Source organism: Squalius cephalus (assembly GCF_949319135.1).
Source record: "Squalius cephalus genome assembly, chromosome: 10".
In the NCBI taxonomy this organism is placed as follows: Eukaryota; Metazoa; Chordata; class Actinopteri; order Cypriniformes; family Leuciscidae; genus Squalius; species Squalius cephalus.
The window spans coordinates 35,782,867-35,798,459 of NC_137131.1; the positions used below are offsets into that span (position 1 = coordinate 35,782,867).

The 15,593-nt window shown below is 38.2% G+C and overlaps 1 protein-coding gene across 4 annotated transcripts; it reads right to left on the minus strand.

The window, feature by feature from the left end:
- Positions 1-10,672: 10,672 nt before the first annotated feature.
- Positions 10,673-15,133, minus strand: nr4a2b (nuclear receptor subfamily 4, group A, member 2b). 4 transcript variants are annotated; one of them, XM_079882647.1, is made up of 8 exons: positions 15,008-15,133; positions 14,626-14,716; positions 13,492-14,369; positions 12,761-12,890; positions 12,479-12,642; positions 12,144-12,346; positions 11,874-12,052; positions 10,673-11,786 (listed from the first exon to the last, which is right to left on the minus strand). In XM_079882647.1, the coding sequence occupies exons 3-8, from the start codon at positions 14,365-14,367 to the stop codon at positions 11,551-11,553; spliced, it is 1,788 nt and encodes a 595-aa protein (XP_079738773.1). In that variant the 5' UTR covers positions 14,368-14,369; positions 14,626-14,716; positions 15,008-15,133; the 3' UTR covers positions 10,673-11,550. The 4 variants fall into 4 exon arrangements, with proteins under 4 accessions (XP_079738773.1, XP_079738772.1, XP_079738775.1 ...); XM_079882646.1 differs by having other exon boundaries at positions 14,616-14,716; XM_079882649.1 differs by having other exon boundaries at positions 13,492-14,352; positions 14,616-14,716; positions 15,008-15,124.
- Positions 15,134-15,593: the final 460 nt, after the last annotated feature.

The following is a 15,593-nucleotide window of genomic DNA, read 5'->3' on the forward strand; positions in this document are numbered from 1 at the left end:
CATTAGTCTGAATTTCTTTTAATGAAACAAAATGAAAGAGTTATCTTGATGATGCAAACCAAGAGATGTTTTGATGGAGAATATATCTTTTTAGAAACGTAACTTCCTGCTAAATAAAAATCTGATTTTTTGATAGATGAAATATGCAAAGAGATTATTTAACTGGAAAAGCTGACAAATAATTGCCTTAAATCAAATAATCAATAAATCATCCATGGCAGGGAGAGATAAAACAGCTGTAAAAGGAACGCAGTCAAAGAAGATGTGAAAGGGTAGATGTAGGTTATTGAGGCTATATATGTCCGCCCACCTCACCTTTTACCTAGTATTTCTTAACTTCAGCTATACCTTGTTCTTCAGAAGGACTGTCATTAGAAAGGTTATTAAATATGGGTGTCACTTTGTTATAGTTTGGAAAACCGTGTGTGGTGGTGCTGATTGATGTCATGGAACAGCAAAGGCTTTTGGCTAATAATAATTCAAATGACTCTAATAATAAATAAACATGAAGTGTATTGGTCTGGAGTAAAGTTGCCTATTTGCACATTTTTGTTGCCTAATGTGCATGTCTGTTACTTAACAATGTTGGTTTAGCTAATGATAGTTTGTTTCTTAAATCTTTTTCAGTATAGTATTTACATACACTACTTTACTCAGCCTAATAGCCTATTGCATTTTGATTGCTCTAGACGAGATACCTTCATTGACTCACATCATTAAAGATGCAATTTAGATAATTATCAGAACCCTCTGGTGGAAGCTAATTGAATGGTTTAATGGCCAGACAGGTGTGGATGTATAGTCTCTGTGGGTATTCTGTGTTCTTATGGCCAGGAACAGAATCCCACTGTGCTCTTACAAGGTCCATCTGTGCTGGACAATGATTCCAATAATACGGTGAATTGATAACGAAAACATTCATAGCATAGCAATCTACATAAGAGCAAATTGTAATGGATGTAGACAGCATATAGTTTAGCATATATAATCTTATCTTTAAACATTAATAATAAAGTATCTTTTAGATGCTCTTATTTAAATGGTTTGTAGAGCCACAAACTCTGCCTTCGGGGCTGAATTAGAGGCAATAGCAAAAGTTTTTTTACTGACAAACACTTTGATTTCACACAGTGAATTTTGTTATCTCATTGTTCACCTCCAGGTGGGATTCAAATGTCCCATGAGATTGAATACACTGGATCGTAGTCCTAGGTGAACTGATGAGTGAAAGCACAAAACACCAGGATGTCCCTTGTGAAAGAGTGCTTAATTGTATTGAATGTCCACTTGTATTTCATCTTAAAATATTTGTTTATTATTTGTTCATCTTAAAGGTCCCGTTCTTCGTGATCCCATGTTTCAAACTTTAGTTAGTGTGTAATGTTGTTGTTAGAGTATAAATAATATCTGTAAAATAAAATTATAAAGCTCAAAGTTCAATGCCAAGCGAGATATTTTATTTAACAGAAGTCGCCTACAGTGAACGGCCGGTTTGGACTACATCCCTCTACTTCCTTCTTTAATGACGTCACTAGAACAGTTTTTTGACTAACCTCCGCCCACAGGAATACACAAAAAAGGGGGCGTGGTCTTGTTGCGCTCCCACGGAGAAGAGGAAGAGTTGCGTTTGTAGAGTGTGTTTGTCGCCGTGCTGTCGAGACGCTGTTATTTTCATCCCGGAGTCAAATCACCTTTGTTTGGCCTTCCCTGTGCGCATGCATCTCCACGTTATGGTAAGAGGCGTGACCTTTCCGGGCAACGTGCGCTAAGCTGCTGTCGAATCACAACACAGGAACCGCTGGCACAATCAGAACTCGTTACGTATTTCTGAAGGAGGGACTTCATAGAACAAGGAAGTCATCAGTCCGTTCTTAGGAACAGATAAGTAAATTGTGTGAAAAATACTGTGTTTTTTTACACGCGAAACATGAACACATGTTTTATTGCACACTGTAAACACAATCAAAGCTTCAAAAACACACGAAAAACGGGACCTTTAAAAATGTATATTTGTTATATGTTATACTGCAGATAATATAATAGGCCTATTAAGGAAATAAAAGGCACTTAAAGTTGGCATATGAAACGGATGTTGCAATGGTCTTTTCTTTCCCTGTTATTGTGACGTATTTATGAGTGAAACAGCTTCTCGAACAAGAAAAAATGTAGTAGTTTACTTTATGTAGTAGTATATGACGGGCCACACAGGTACGCAGTGGTTCTCGTCCCACCCGGTCTAAAATAGTCTGAATATAAACGCTTATTATAGGCGTACCGTTGTGATTGAGGATAAGACAAAAACTTGGGTTGGAAGATGGATTCATGATGTACTCGCTTATTATGTACATTTTGAACAAAAAAAAGTTAGTGTGCCTTTAAAGGTGCTCTAAGCGATGTCACGTGTTTTTTAGGCCAATTTTTTTTTTGTCACATCCAGCAAACATCTCCTCACTATCCGCTAGCTGCCTGTCCCCTGAACACACTGTAAAAAAACGCGGTCTCTGTAGACAGCCCAGGCTCCACAACGGCAAGAAAAACAAACTGGCCCAGCCTTGGCCACGAAACATAAACAGCCAATAACCGACAATAATGATTTGGGGGTAGGGGGTGGGGGTTAGTGCACGTGCACATGAAGGGGGGTGTGTGGGGAGTGGAGGAGAAAGAAGCATGAAGAGGGAAGTTAGCTAGAGGAGAGATGTCCTAAAAACGACTAACGTTAAAATTGTATATTCTTGAGAATTTTGATATGGCCGACACACGACCAAAGAGACGACGTTCCGATGAACAAATAACAAGGAATAGGGAAAAGGAGAAAGAACGCGAAGTCCCGAATTTACATCGGAAAAGCGTTCAAAATGTGGTGAGAACTCCGCCAGCAGAAGGGCTTCCAATCCGACATTCAGGTGGCTCGTGGGTAAATCCAGTTTGGTTTTTCTAAATGGTTCATGACTGTTTCAGGAAGCACGGAAGGGAGGGGGAAGGGAGGGGAGGGGACGGGATAAGATGAGGAGAAGGGAGGGTCGAGCTAGCCTCCGTTTTGTTTGACAATACTTCGAATGTCAACAAGAAGTGACGTCACCCAACATCGCTTAGAGCACCTTTAAGTGTAGGCTACTTAAAGAGAGTACACATTCATAACTATGTTTATTAACACACTTAAAGGGTTAGTCCACCCAAAAATGAAAGATCTGTTATTAATTACTCATCCTCGTGTCATTCCAAACTTGTAAGATCTTTGTTCATCTTCGGAACACAAATGAAGATTTTTTTGATGAAATCCGAGAGCTTTCTGACCCCCCCCCCCATAGATGTAATTACCACTTTCAAGGCCCAGAAAGGTATAGACTTTGTTCAAATAGTTCATGTGACTACAGTGGTTCAACCTCAATGTTATGAAGCGACGAGAATATTTTTTTGTGGGCAAAAAAACTAAAATAATGACTTTATTCAACAATTTCTTCTCTTCCGTGTCGGTCTCTGACACTGTTCATGTGAGCACCACGACTCATGTGTGTGATGCTGACGCAGGAGCCGGCCGATACTGAGCCGCCGTTCTGACCCCGGAAGCACTGCGTTTGCAACGTGAACATTGTCAGAGACTGACAAGCAAGATAAGAAGTTTTTGATTTTTTTTGTGCACAAAAACGTATTCTCGCTCCTTCATAACATTAAGGTTGAACCACTGTAGTTACATGTACTATCTTAATGATGTCTTTACTACCTTTCTGGGCCTTAAAAGTGGTAATAACGTTGTAGTCAGAACTCAGAAGGCTCTCAGATTTTATCAAAAATATCTTCATTTGTGTTCTTCATTGTGTGGTTGAACGACATGAGATAATGAGTAATTAATGACAGAATTTTCATTTTTGGGTGTACTAACCCTTACACTTTACTGTCACATTTACAGTTTTACTTTAAAGTATATTTTAAATTATGCTTTAATAATCATTCATCATGTACACTTATTTTGATGTGTTGACTAACCTACTAAAGCACATGTAAATCACTTGATTATAATTTTAAGTGTAGTGTGTTATTTGATATTATTTTAAATGATCTAAATTGCCACCTAATCGTTACAATTTTGTAATTACAAATATATCTAAATACATGACATACAAGTTCAAAAGAAATGACATTAAAGTACATTTTAGTTATAAATGCTTGTCAGTATATTCGGCATTTAACCCTATTTCAAAGACAATAGAAGTAATGAAATATAAAGATTTACTTAAGTCCTATTTAAGTGGGACTCTTAAGTTGTAATACATAGCAATAATAAACTATAATATATTTTCATTTATTGTAAATAACATGCAATTAAGTGTCTGAAAACATTATAGTGAATTATTTCCTTAAGTACTCTTTACAAAAGTATATATGCTAAAGTGTACTTTTTCACAAGTGCTCTCATTTTCTGCACTGATCATTTCCTCTTTAATCAAAAACTCATTTTGTAAGTTTTTTAGTTAACAAATTAGCTTTTTGAGATGTTGATTTATAATTGTTTTGACTTTGCGTTGATTTTAAAGCATTACAGAAAACTCATTTTGCTGGTTTAGATTGTGTTTATTCCTTATTTCGATGTCCACTTCATATTTCATGTGCTCAGCTGTCAATATAAGCCCTGCAAGGATGTGCAGAAACCCACCCCCGTCCCGCTCCTATCAGTCACAGATAGACTCTTAGTATGTGCTCTTCTAGCAATCCTCTGCGTGAGTTCTGATAAGGGTCTTACTGCTTTGTAGCTGAATCAATACTGACATCAAAAGCCCCAAAGTTCACAGAATTAATTCCTGTGGTTAAGTGCCTTCAGACACCTCAGAACTGGCTGTACAAAATTAGTATGTCTCATGTTAGACAACATGTGATGTTAAGTAATTGAAAAACTATATTTAAATGCCGTAATACCCTCTGCTGTGTTTAGGACAAGTGTCCTATTCATGTGGCAGCATCTATTAAAAGGTTGTCAGTGGCATCATGGGAATGTAGTCTAATCAACTTTGTTTAGATGACTGTGTTCATGTTAGTGTCTCTCTTTCTGTCTCTCCCTCTCAAGGGTCAACCGTTTATATGATGCAGTGAGACTGATCTATTACGGAAGATGACCTTATTACAGAACGTGACTACTTAAATTCCACTCACATTTCAAAGCTTGATTCCCCTCCATTTAATTTCTTTTAGAGTAATTAACAGCATCCACTCTGTCATATTTCATTTGAATGTATCCATGGTGATCGCACACTCACCAACCCCCATGACATAAACCAGATGATGGATATCATGACGGAGGAGGTGGAGTTTAGGTGGAGGGAAGATCCTTCAGTCATGATGATGGGGATGGTGGGGTAAAGTGTTGATGTACAATGCCATTCAAATGGCAGATTAATGGGTGAAGAAGTGGGTGTGGCCATCCTACCAAGAAGAGGAGAGAAATTTGCAGGGAGACAATACATGCAAGCTCACTTATTTTAAATGGATAGTTTCACCAAAAATGAAAATTCTGTCATCATTGACATTCTAAACCTCACTCTTAAGAAAAGGTTCTATATAGAACCTTAAAGGGTTCTTTCATCATGGGATCATTTTATGAATTTCATTTGAATTTATTTTTCATTTCAATTAATTAAACAGCACAACATTGTTAGTTTATGTTAGCTCTGGTCCATTAAATAATGTTAACAGACTTGATTTTTAATAATGTATTAGTAAATTAACATTAATAAATGCTTTGTTTGTCATTGATAGTTCATGTCAACTAATGAGGTTTACAAATTGAACTTTATTGCGAAGTGCGAAGTGAAAGTTTTAAAACCATCAGACCATAAGTAACTGAAAATTCATAATAGTTATAGACCCTTGAGTGTTTTTAAGCCTGTTCTTCTCAGTAAGTTGCTTTCAGCATTAGATTCATCTTTTATTTCTACTTAGTTATAGATCATTCATACAGGGGTTAGTTCAACCTCTTGCTCATAGAAAATTATTGAAAAAAAATTGTTATAAATTGAATTTTTTTTTTTTTTGTATTAATAATATGCTCTACTCTCTTGTCCATAAAAATATGATTGGTGAATAAATGAATTCCAAACTGCATAAAATGCCTCTAATTGTGAATGATTAATTTACTTGAATCAATGAAATGGTCAATTTCTCTATCAGAATTCTGAAAGGGAGGAGGGAACGAGGATGTTGGCCTGGAGTCCCTTTCCTCAAATAATAGCAGCCCTCTGCCGTTCAATCTTTCCAGACATTTAAATTAAAGGTCACATGCAAATGACTATCTGTAAAGGCATGGCACTCACAGTATTGTGGAAAACACGAAAATTCAGCTATGAGAATGAAACAATGTTAAGGTGTTTGCAAATATGCCGTTTCCTCTTTTAATGCTCCGGACATTTAATATAGCTGATTTCATTTACAATTCTGTGATTAAGAGTTTTCCAGCATTTTTTATGGGTGGGTTAATGAAACTTATTCCATTACAATTCAACCCTCTGCAGATTTTTTTTTTCAGGTTTCTCTCTGATGTAGACTAATGCAGTATTGTGTGTATGGGATGTTGCTAGTGTGTTTTGGGATTTGTTAGTGTAATTCACAGCTTTGATAGAGATTTGACCCACTTTAACTACTAACATTTAAATGAATCATTTGATACAATGTACTTACTGTGTACATGCATGTTTTTACATTGTACTTAAACATTGTAAACATTGTACTTTAAAATGCCTGCATGTAATTACAGCTGTAATTAATTTCATGTATTACATGTATAATTACACCCTTGACCCGTCCCTTACACCTTAGCCCACCCTTAAACCTAACCACCAACCAAACCTGTCCATGACATTACCCGTATCCCACCGCAATAGCAGCAAAAGTGTTTTGGGTTGCACTTTATTTTACAGTACGTGTGTTATAGTGTACTTACCCAAGAAAGTGCTGGCTAATATTAGGTAACTACATGGGTTAAGGTTAGGTTTAGGGGCAGGTTCAGGGTTATTACCTAGTTATTACATAGTTAAAGAAACATAATATATAATTTTCTTTCAGCACTAAAAGTATTACAGTTTACCTTGCAGCTGACAGTTATGTGTATAGAAAGCCTGTTCACATCTTTGATTATAAATCAATTTCTACATGTCCGTTTTTTTCTGTTCTAAATATTTTTACTAGTTTTATTTACACATTTCAGTTTTCAACACAGAGAGGTGTCAATCAAATTTTAGTGGTCTGCTGTAGCTTTTAATCAGAAAAAAATATGTTAACGCTATTAATTATAGATGAATTATTAATAAAGGCTGCATGAAACACATAACTGAACATAGTATCAGTGTGCTGGTCTGGGCTCAGAGCAAATGGCATGTCCCTTGGTCCTGCTTTGATTCCAGACTGGCCATCTGCATGTTTAGACCACAGAGGATTCTCTGAGAGATCTAGTCACTGTGGTCTTGCATTAGATTGTGCACATTTTGTAACACTGTTTTGGACATTGTGTCCTTAAAGTCACCATGAAATCAAAATGGACAAATCCCATTTTGGTTACATTTTATTTTAAGGTTTTGTTGTTACAGTGTGCTGAGTAATATTAATTAACTACTTATATAAGGTTTGGATTAGGATTAGAGTTTGGTTTAGGTCAGTTGCATCGTGTAATAATGCATAAATTGCTGTTATTACTATAGTAAGTACATGTCAAGTCAAGTCATCTTCATTTAGATAGCACTTTTAACAATATAGATTGTTTCAAAGCAGCTTTACATTGATAATCGGAATTAAAGTTAAAGAGATTGTTTTGGCTTTACAGCAGAATAAAGTTATAAAGAATAAAGTTATTGTCCAGCTAAACTTAGTTTTAATTGATTCACTACTCATTCACACAACAACAGTGCCTGGTGGATCGAGAACGCAAACCTAGTTTGTGCAAGCGTTGATGTAATGTGTAACAAAGATAAAGTGTAACCCCTATTTTTTATGTAATATTGCAGTGTTTATTATAAATGATTTATCCCGTTTCTTAAATTCATGTGGCCTCATTATCTTTAATCAAAACAACCCCCCCCCCCCCCTGCAGTGACATCTCTTCTCTGATGATGCGTTTACTGGCATGAGGGCGGGACAACCTGTCACTCACATGACATCACAGCAATATCAAACCACAACCATCCAATCAAGTTTGAAAAAATCATGTTCCCGCCCTACATTTTTGGGAAGAAAAGACCATCACAACTTCCTTTTCATGCCGACTTTAGAGCTACGTATGTTCTTCTGGAAAATATCAAGGTGATGAGAACAAATGTCAGTATTTTCAGCACAAACTTACACACAGTTTGGCTTAACATGGACATAAGTGAAGAAACTGGATGTGTTTTGTGGTATATGTTTAAAATATTACTTTCTTAAATTTCTCAGAAAGATTGCTGGAAGTTTTATGGCAAATTGAGAAAGATTGTGCGGTTCTCTTTTAATTACATCCACGCACATGTAAAGTATCAACATGACAAAGCTATTGGTGCATGGTTTCACTCAAGTCTTCTTACACTACACACACACACACACACAGGCTGGATTCAGAGGAGGGACTGTAAACCCCTCCTTTCAGACCAGCTCCCATAGGAACATTTTTGCCAGTCCTTCACCCTCATAATTATAATAAATTTGACATTTCTCAGATAATATTGATTTCTTTATTTTAACATTTCACAGTCAGTGATGGTCCAAAGCATTGAGAAACAGGATGTCTATTGATCTGGGGCTCATGAATCCCTTTCGTGTATGTGATCATTTTTATAAGGCCTTTCTACCAAACATAAATCAATATTTTATATTCCCATCCTCAAAGAGGTGGGGGTACGGGGGGCGATATCACCGGACAGAGACCTGACACCTGGAGAGAAACACCTAAGCTGCAGGAATGTTTAATGATTGAGACTTGGAAAAATGTTAATGTGTTCATTATCAAACATTTGAACTGTTATTGCATTTGAACCAACATGGGATTATTCTGTAACACTTTATTTTTTTACAGTGTCCTTGTTACAAATGTTACATTACTGTAGTAATAACTAGATTATGCATAATTACATGCAACTAACCCTAAACCAAACCCCAATCCTATAGTAAGTACATATAGTTAATTATTATTACACAGTCCTTAATTGCATAATTAACACGGACACCTTACAATAAAGTGGGTAACACTTTATTTTACAGTGTCATTGTTACATATGTTACATGTAGTTACTATAGTAATAACTATAAATTATGCATAATTACATGCAACTAACCCTGAACCAAACCCTAATCCAAGCCTAACCCTATTACTCAGTACTTAAATCTCTAATTGCACTGTAACAACGACACCTTAAAATGAAGTGTAACCATAAAGTGTAACCGGTTATTCTTACGATCTTTTTTTGGAGCTGTTACATCTCAGAATTACATTTAGTGATGAAGAAAATGTCATCTAAAATGTTGAATGCATTCTAGCATCAAAACATTTGATTCTAGAGATACATTTTCACTATAAAATCCGATTAAACTGTTTTTCAGCTATCTTCAAATACATCTATAATTTAAACAGAAGACAAAACAATTGATTTGTTTCCATCCCATAATTAAATAATACTTTGTTTGGAGGGAAGAAATCTAATCTTGAAACAAATACTGTTAAAGGAATGACCATCATTCATTTAACAAACAGAAATCTGGCCTGGGACATTTGCACTGGCTCACAATTAAATGAAAAATTTCTTCAAGACACATTTAATGGTTAAACTGAATGCCAAGACCAAACAGAACTAGCAAACATCTGTAATTAATTGAGTGATGTCATCTGTATCTTTATCGCCCACATAATGAGAGAGAGAAAAGAGACTCCAATTCACTTTATGGTCTTTACCAAAGGAGAGTCTGACAGTGAGTTGGTCCACTTCATATCTCTTTATCTCTGCTTTACTTCAGCTTAAAATCCATTTGCTCATCCTTTGTGTAAAAGTATTGATTCTTCAAATCTGGATTTTTGTATATCCTTATCATTTTTGCGCATTAAACTGTCTTATTCTGGTGTTGTACAACAAATCGTAACGATGTCGACGCGCTGACTACCTGTTTCCACTCTCATTTGAAATGATTCACAGGCTGTTGCATCCTGATTGTGTTTTGTTCTTTCCTCTGTTCAATATAGATATGACCTTTTAAAAAGTTCAGGCTACACTGAGAGACGGACCTGTCGTTATCCGCGTAATTTCATATAGCCTACAGCACTGAAGGGTTGCTTGCTCTACAAAATCTTCGTGATAATTTGGGGTATATCAGTTGGCTATTAGTGAAACTTGCAAATGAGTATTAATTAAGAAAATAATTCCCAGCAGATTTGGCAGCTGACTTCGAAATAATTTAAAAATGATTAGTCGTAAATTTAATTCTACAGACTAACATTTTAAAAGCGATGTCCTTCGTAAATTATTAAGGTCACGAACGTTATTTTATTTGATGCTTTTTTCCCCCTTTGTCATTGAAACATTAGGAGGCAATTTCATTCTAAAACGATTCGAAGCTGCCAATACAAATATCGCCTCCGAAAATGTGTGTGTTTTTCGTTTTAGGAATTAATGAAATGGTGTAAGGCTGAAATACTTCTCTAGAATAAAAAAAAAATCTCTCAAAAACTTTCGTAAGCAAATTCGAAATTTTTAATAGAACATATAGCCTACATCGAAAGTAATCTTATTGACAAAACGAGAGAAAATATATAATAGTTAGGTTTATTCAGCAATACACTAGATGAGAGAAGCTTAACATAGAATGCAGTGCAAAATCCATAACATCATAGAAAACAATGATCTGAAATATATAAGCATGGTGTTAAGAATTTGAAACCAGTTGCACGTAAACCTCATGGACATTATTTCAATATGAAATTAATACAAAGTGCTGGAGAAATTTAATAGCTCAACGAATTCCATGCATACTTTCTGAACTGTAAAAAAGCGATTCATGTCTTAATAACAATATAATTCACTACTCAAAATCATAAACACAAAAACGTGCTATATATGTCTGTATCCGCACTCTGAAGTCTGAAATGTTGCAGATAGAGTTTTAAAAATCCTCTTGTGCACTCAGTACAATCTCTATACTATAATGCAGAGTGACTTAGCTAGTGGTTATAAAGTACCTTGTCGAAATGATTTGATCTCTTAAATCATTAGGCTACATTTTGCATGACAGGTGTTGAAGTTATAAATGCTTTGCAGGTAACATAAACAATATGACGCGTAACAATACAAATACATTTCCACCACGCCGCATTTTTTTCAGTATATAACTGAACACATTTTAAACAAGCATAAGAATAGTCCTTTCCTCGCAACAATGTTTTGAATATCTGAATAATTTATTTCCTCCGCGGTTATCTTGAACAGGACTGTCCCTGGCAGCCGTGATCCGAACATTAAAAATAGGCAACCATCCGCCAGTTTTATTTCTTCAAGTCCGACACATCGAGGAATCATCAAAGTTTTATGAGCATGTCGCTGTTCAGTCGAATGTTCAGAACGGCAGAGTATCATGAAAAAGTTTGTCAATGATCGCAGGCGTGGGAACCAAATCCTCCAGTTTCAAGTAAAAGATGCGCTGCAGTCCCTGCGTGCACAGCGCGCGCACCTCCGGCAGCTTCTCCAACAGTTTCGACAATTCACCACTGCAGGACACCTGATCCTTCAGACAGTTTATTAGCTTGTTTTGAAGGTCTTCTGTTTTCTTGGGCTCTTTTAGTCCATGTCTCTCTACGAGGATAAAAAAACAGCCCGTCAGAGGTCTGAAGCATGCTGTATATTCTCTGGATCACTTGGAAAAGGTCAGACATGTCTTACCTGTTACTATGGCGAGAGCGGCTATGCAGGAGAAGGCAGAGACATCTATGCTCATGCTCTGAAGGTTAGAAGAAAACTCAACAATAGAGTCGATCCACTCCCCAAAGCCTCGCACGCACTGCAACTTGTGTAAAACCACTCCATTGCAAAAAACAAGTTTGTCCTCTGCCAGGTTAGATCTAAAAAAATAAAATAAAATAAAAAAATGTCTTTCGAAAAGTATTCATAAACAAACAGCGAGTTATGTTAAAAATCATGTACAGTGCTTACCTGTAAGCCAGCCTCAGCACAAAAAGTTCAAGGAAGGCTGACTCGAAAAGCAGTTCCTGGTCGCATTTGGGGAGGTCCGTAAACCCGGGGATTTTTTCGGCCCATCCGCGAATGATGCTCATTGAAGCAGTGAGGAGATCGTAGAACTGCTGGATGTGCAGAGATTCATCTCCTCCGCTGTGATACTCTGGACTCGTCTGAAACTAGGATTTAATACAATAAATGTAAAAAAAAAATACATTTAAAAACATTTTACCATTGCATTATTATCACTTCTGAAATTGTTAATTGAATTTGAAATAATTGCATGCATTAAAGCTTAACATTGTGCTCACTTTGGAGTAGTCCAGCCGGGCCATAGAGGGGTTGGAGTCTATATGCGCTCTCACTAGGGCGTTCAGGAGATTGACGGGTGTCATAGAGACAGGGATGTCCTGCGGACTTTTAGGTTTGGAGGGGAGGCGACCTCTTCGACCTTTTAAACTGGCTGTTCTCACAACTGAAAAACAAATATTGGTTATAAACACTGCACCACGATATGAAACATCTCTGTGATAATAACAGGCTCAACTTGAATGAAATCATGCGTGTAAGACAGGAAAAGTGCTTGACATTACCTTCCTTTACCATCCCTACGACCAGGCACTTTTGAAAACGGCAGTACTGGCATCGATTTCGCCGCCTTTTATCCACAGGACAGTTTTTGTTTGCCAGACAAACGTATTTGGCGTTTTTCTGCACCGTGCGCTAGAAAGAAACAGCACATATTCGGCGAATTAATTGCATGTAAATCTACTCAATTCGCATGGCAACAACTTGAACTGCAATCACAGTGTGAAGTTACAATAGAATAGGACACTCAAACCCCTGCACTCCAACCCAAAGCTGCGTAATACATTCAAGGGCCGGACAAAGCAGACATTCGGTAAATACAGATCCGTGGGCAGCCATAATTTGGGGTCCCCCGACGCTCTCTCCGCGACCCCTCTTGTCGGATTAGCGAGATTATTCTATCACGGAGGTGACATAAAGTGCTGTCTTAATGTCACCGCTGGGAGTTCCGTTACGCTCGGTTAGGCGCGATTCGACTCTCAGCGCAAACCAATTTAATTCTAGACGAAAGTAATGGTGGCGGAGATGAACGGAGGTGTCCCTAGGTGCATATTGGGTCAAATCAATACAACTGAGACAAATACTGTAGACCCAGTTCTAAACCATGCCTCTCCTCGTTCAAATCTCTCAACCAGGTTCAGACCCTGCAAATGTATCCATACAATCATTTACCCTTGCGCAAAATTATGTCTCTAATTGGTTAAAAGACTTGTAGTAATTAGTGATAAACTTGTACCTTGAAGAATCCTTTGCACCCCTCGCATGTGCGCACCCCGTAGTGCTGACAGGCGGCGTTGTCCCCGCACACAGCGCACAAACCCTCGCTGGATGGAGATCCTCTTGCCTGGGGTGAGGCAACCGGGCTTTCCAGTAAGGGATGTCCGACGTTAAGCGAATGGGGTAAACCCACAGCGTGCTGTTTCCTCGGAGGTCCCGCTAAAGCAAAACTGTCCAGCGCGCGATGCGCACCCTGGGTGTCCGGGCCCATGGACACGTGCAGAGACCCATCGAAGCGCATCTGGCAGCTTGACATCGGCGTGTCAGCAGGAGACTGCTTGAACGAGAACAAACGAGACATCGCGTTTTTCCTCTGCTGGTCTATCATGTGTGAAGTCGCAAGGTAGTTTTGATGAAAGCTGTGAAGGGACCCACTGTCTTCCCACGTGTGGTGTGGAGGCGCGGGGAAACTGGGCGATTGGGAGATGTTTGGGGAGGATGGTTTATAGTACATAGGTCCGGTATGGGGTATGCTCTCCTCAGCCTGGTGCGGCTGATGATGATGATGATGGTGGTGGTGATGCTGCTGCTGATGGTAGCTGTGTGCGGGTATCTCCTCCACCTTGATGGACAGCTGATCCCCAGAGTGGGACATTTGGTAGAGGCAGGGAGGCTTCACGTCGTAGCTGGAACTGTAGGTGTCCACAAAGGTGCTGAAACTGGGGAGCGAGGAAGTGACAGCTATCTCTGCGTTAGTCAGGTCCATGCTAAACTTGACAAACTCCGGTGTTAGGAAGTCGCAGTTGTACTCTCCCGTGGCGTTGTAGCTGTAACTCTGAGATGCAGGGCTGGCTCCTGGAGGTGATGTCCCATACTGAGCCTGGACGCAGGGCATGGCTGCAGTGTTAGAGAGCTCAATTGTAATGGCTTTCTCTGACAGGGTGCATGATATTTGTTCACATGTTTTATAGTTTAATACTTTTGGAAATAATATTCAAATACATTTTATTTATTTATGAAAAAAAAAAAAATCCCACTGTTAACCTTATGCGTAAGATGTAGACTTTGAAACACATGACTTTCCAACGGAAAGTATGTATGCAAACTTTCTGACATGCATTTCCCTGGCCTGTTTCAGTTTACCTCCGCACACCTGCAACTTATATCTCTCGTGGAACAATCTCTGAAGTCAGGGCTCGTGCACGGGTTGATGTCAGAGCGTGTCTTTCCGTTCTTTTGCTTTTCTGTGAAAGAAATATTTTATCATCATTTTTTCTTCTTCCAAGTGATCTACATATATCTAACGCTTTAAGCACGACAGTGCGAGTAACTTGATATTTTTGTGAAATCAAGGCACTCAGATGACATCAACTATGAAAATCTACCTTGTGCTGGCAAGATTAAAAATGATATGATAAAAAAAAATGGCTAAAGTTAAGAAACGGTCATTTATTTATAGTAGATGTATTGCTTTACAATCTTGCCAAAAAGCATTTTGAACAGTTTTATTGGTGGATCTATTCTCTGTTACATACCTCAAGTCACTATTAGAAGAGTTGCAAATGATGTATCCATGTAGCTGTTCCTGTTGATAGAAGTTCCGTTTGCATGTAGAGCCGATGCCTTTGCGCACCTTACTCCTTCGACTGCTCGTGAAGACTGGAGCCCGAGCGCAATGTGCCTTTGTTTATGAGAACTCTGAATGCCACAGCCCACGTGCTAAGAGGGAGTGACGTCAGGCGCGTCAACCCTTGACGCGCGCTGATCACTGGACAGAGGCACTGTTCTTCAGCTCGCTCATTGCGCACTGTGCGCAATTCAATCCTCTGCGCCTTTGCATATGCGGGACTGTCCACTGGGTCAAATGAGATGAATTTCCTACACATTATTTCTTGCGCAAAATCATTTCCAAATATAGAAACCACCTACAAGAGATCATATCTCACTGATTAGAAAACAATGAAGTGGGTTTTTTGTTGTTGTAGGATACTAATAGTAGCTTACTATTTTGTGGAAGCGCCAGTCAGCATACACATAAATCAAAGACTCTATCTTCCGTTTTATCAAATTCATAAAGGCATACATGTTCTTCTTTCAGCACACCTTAAAAAAAGAAAACCA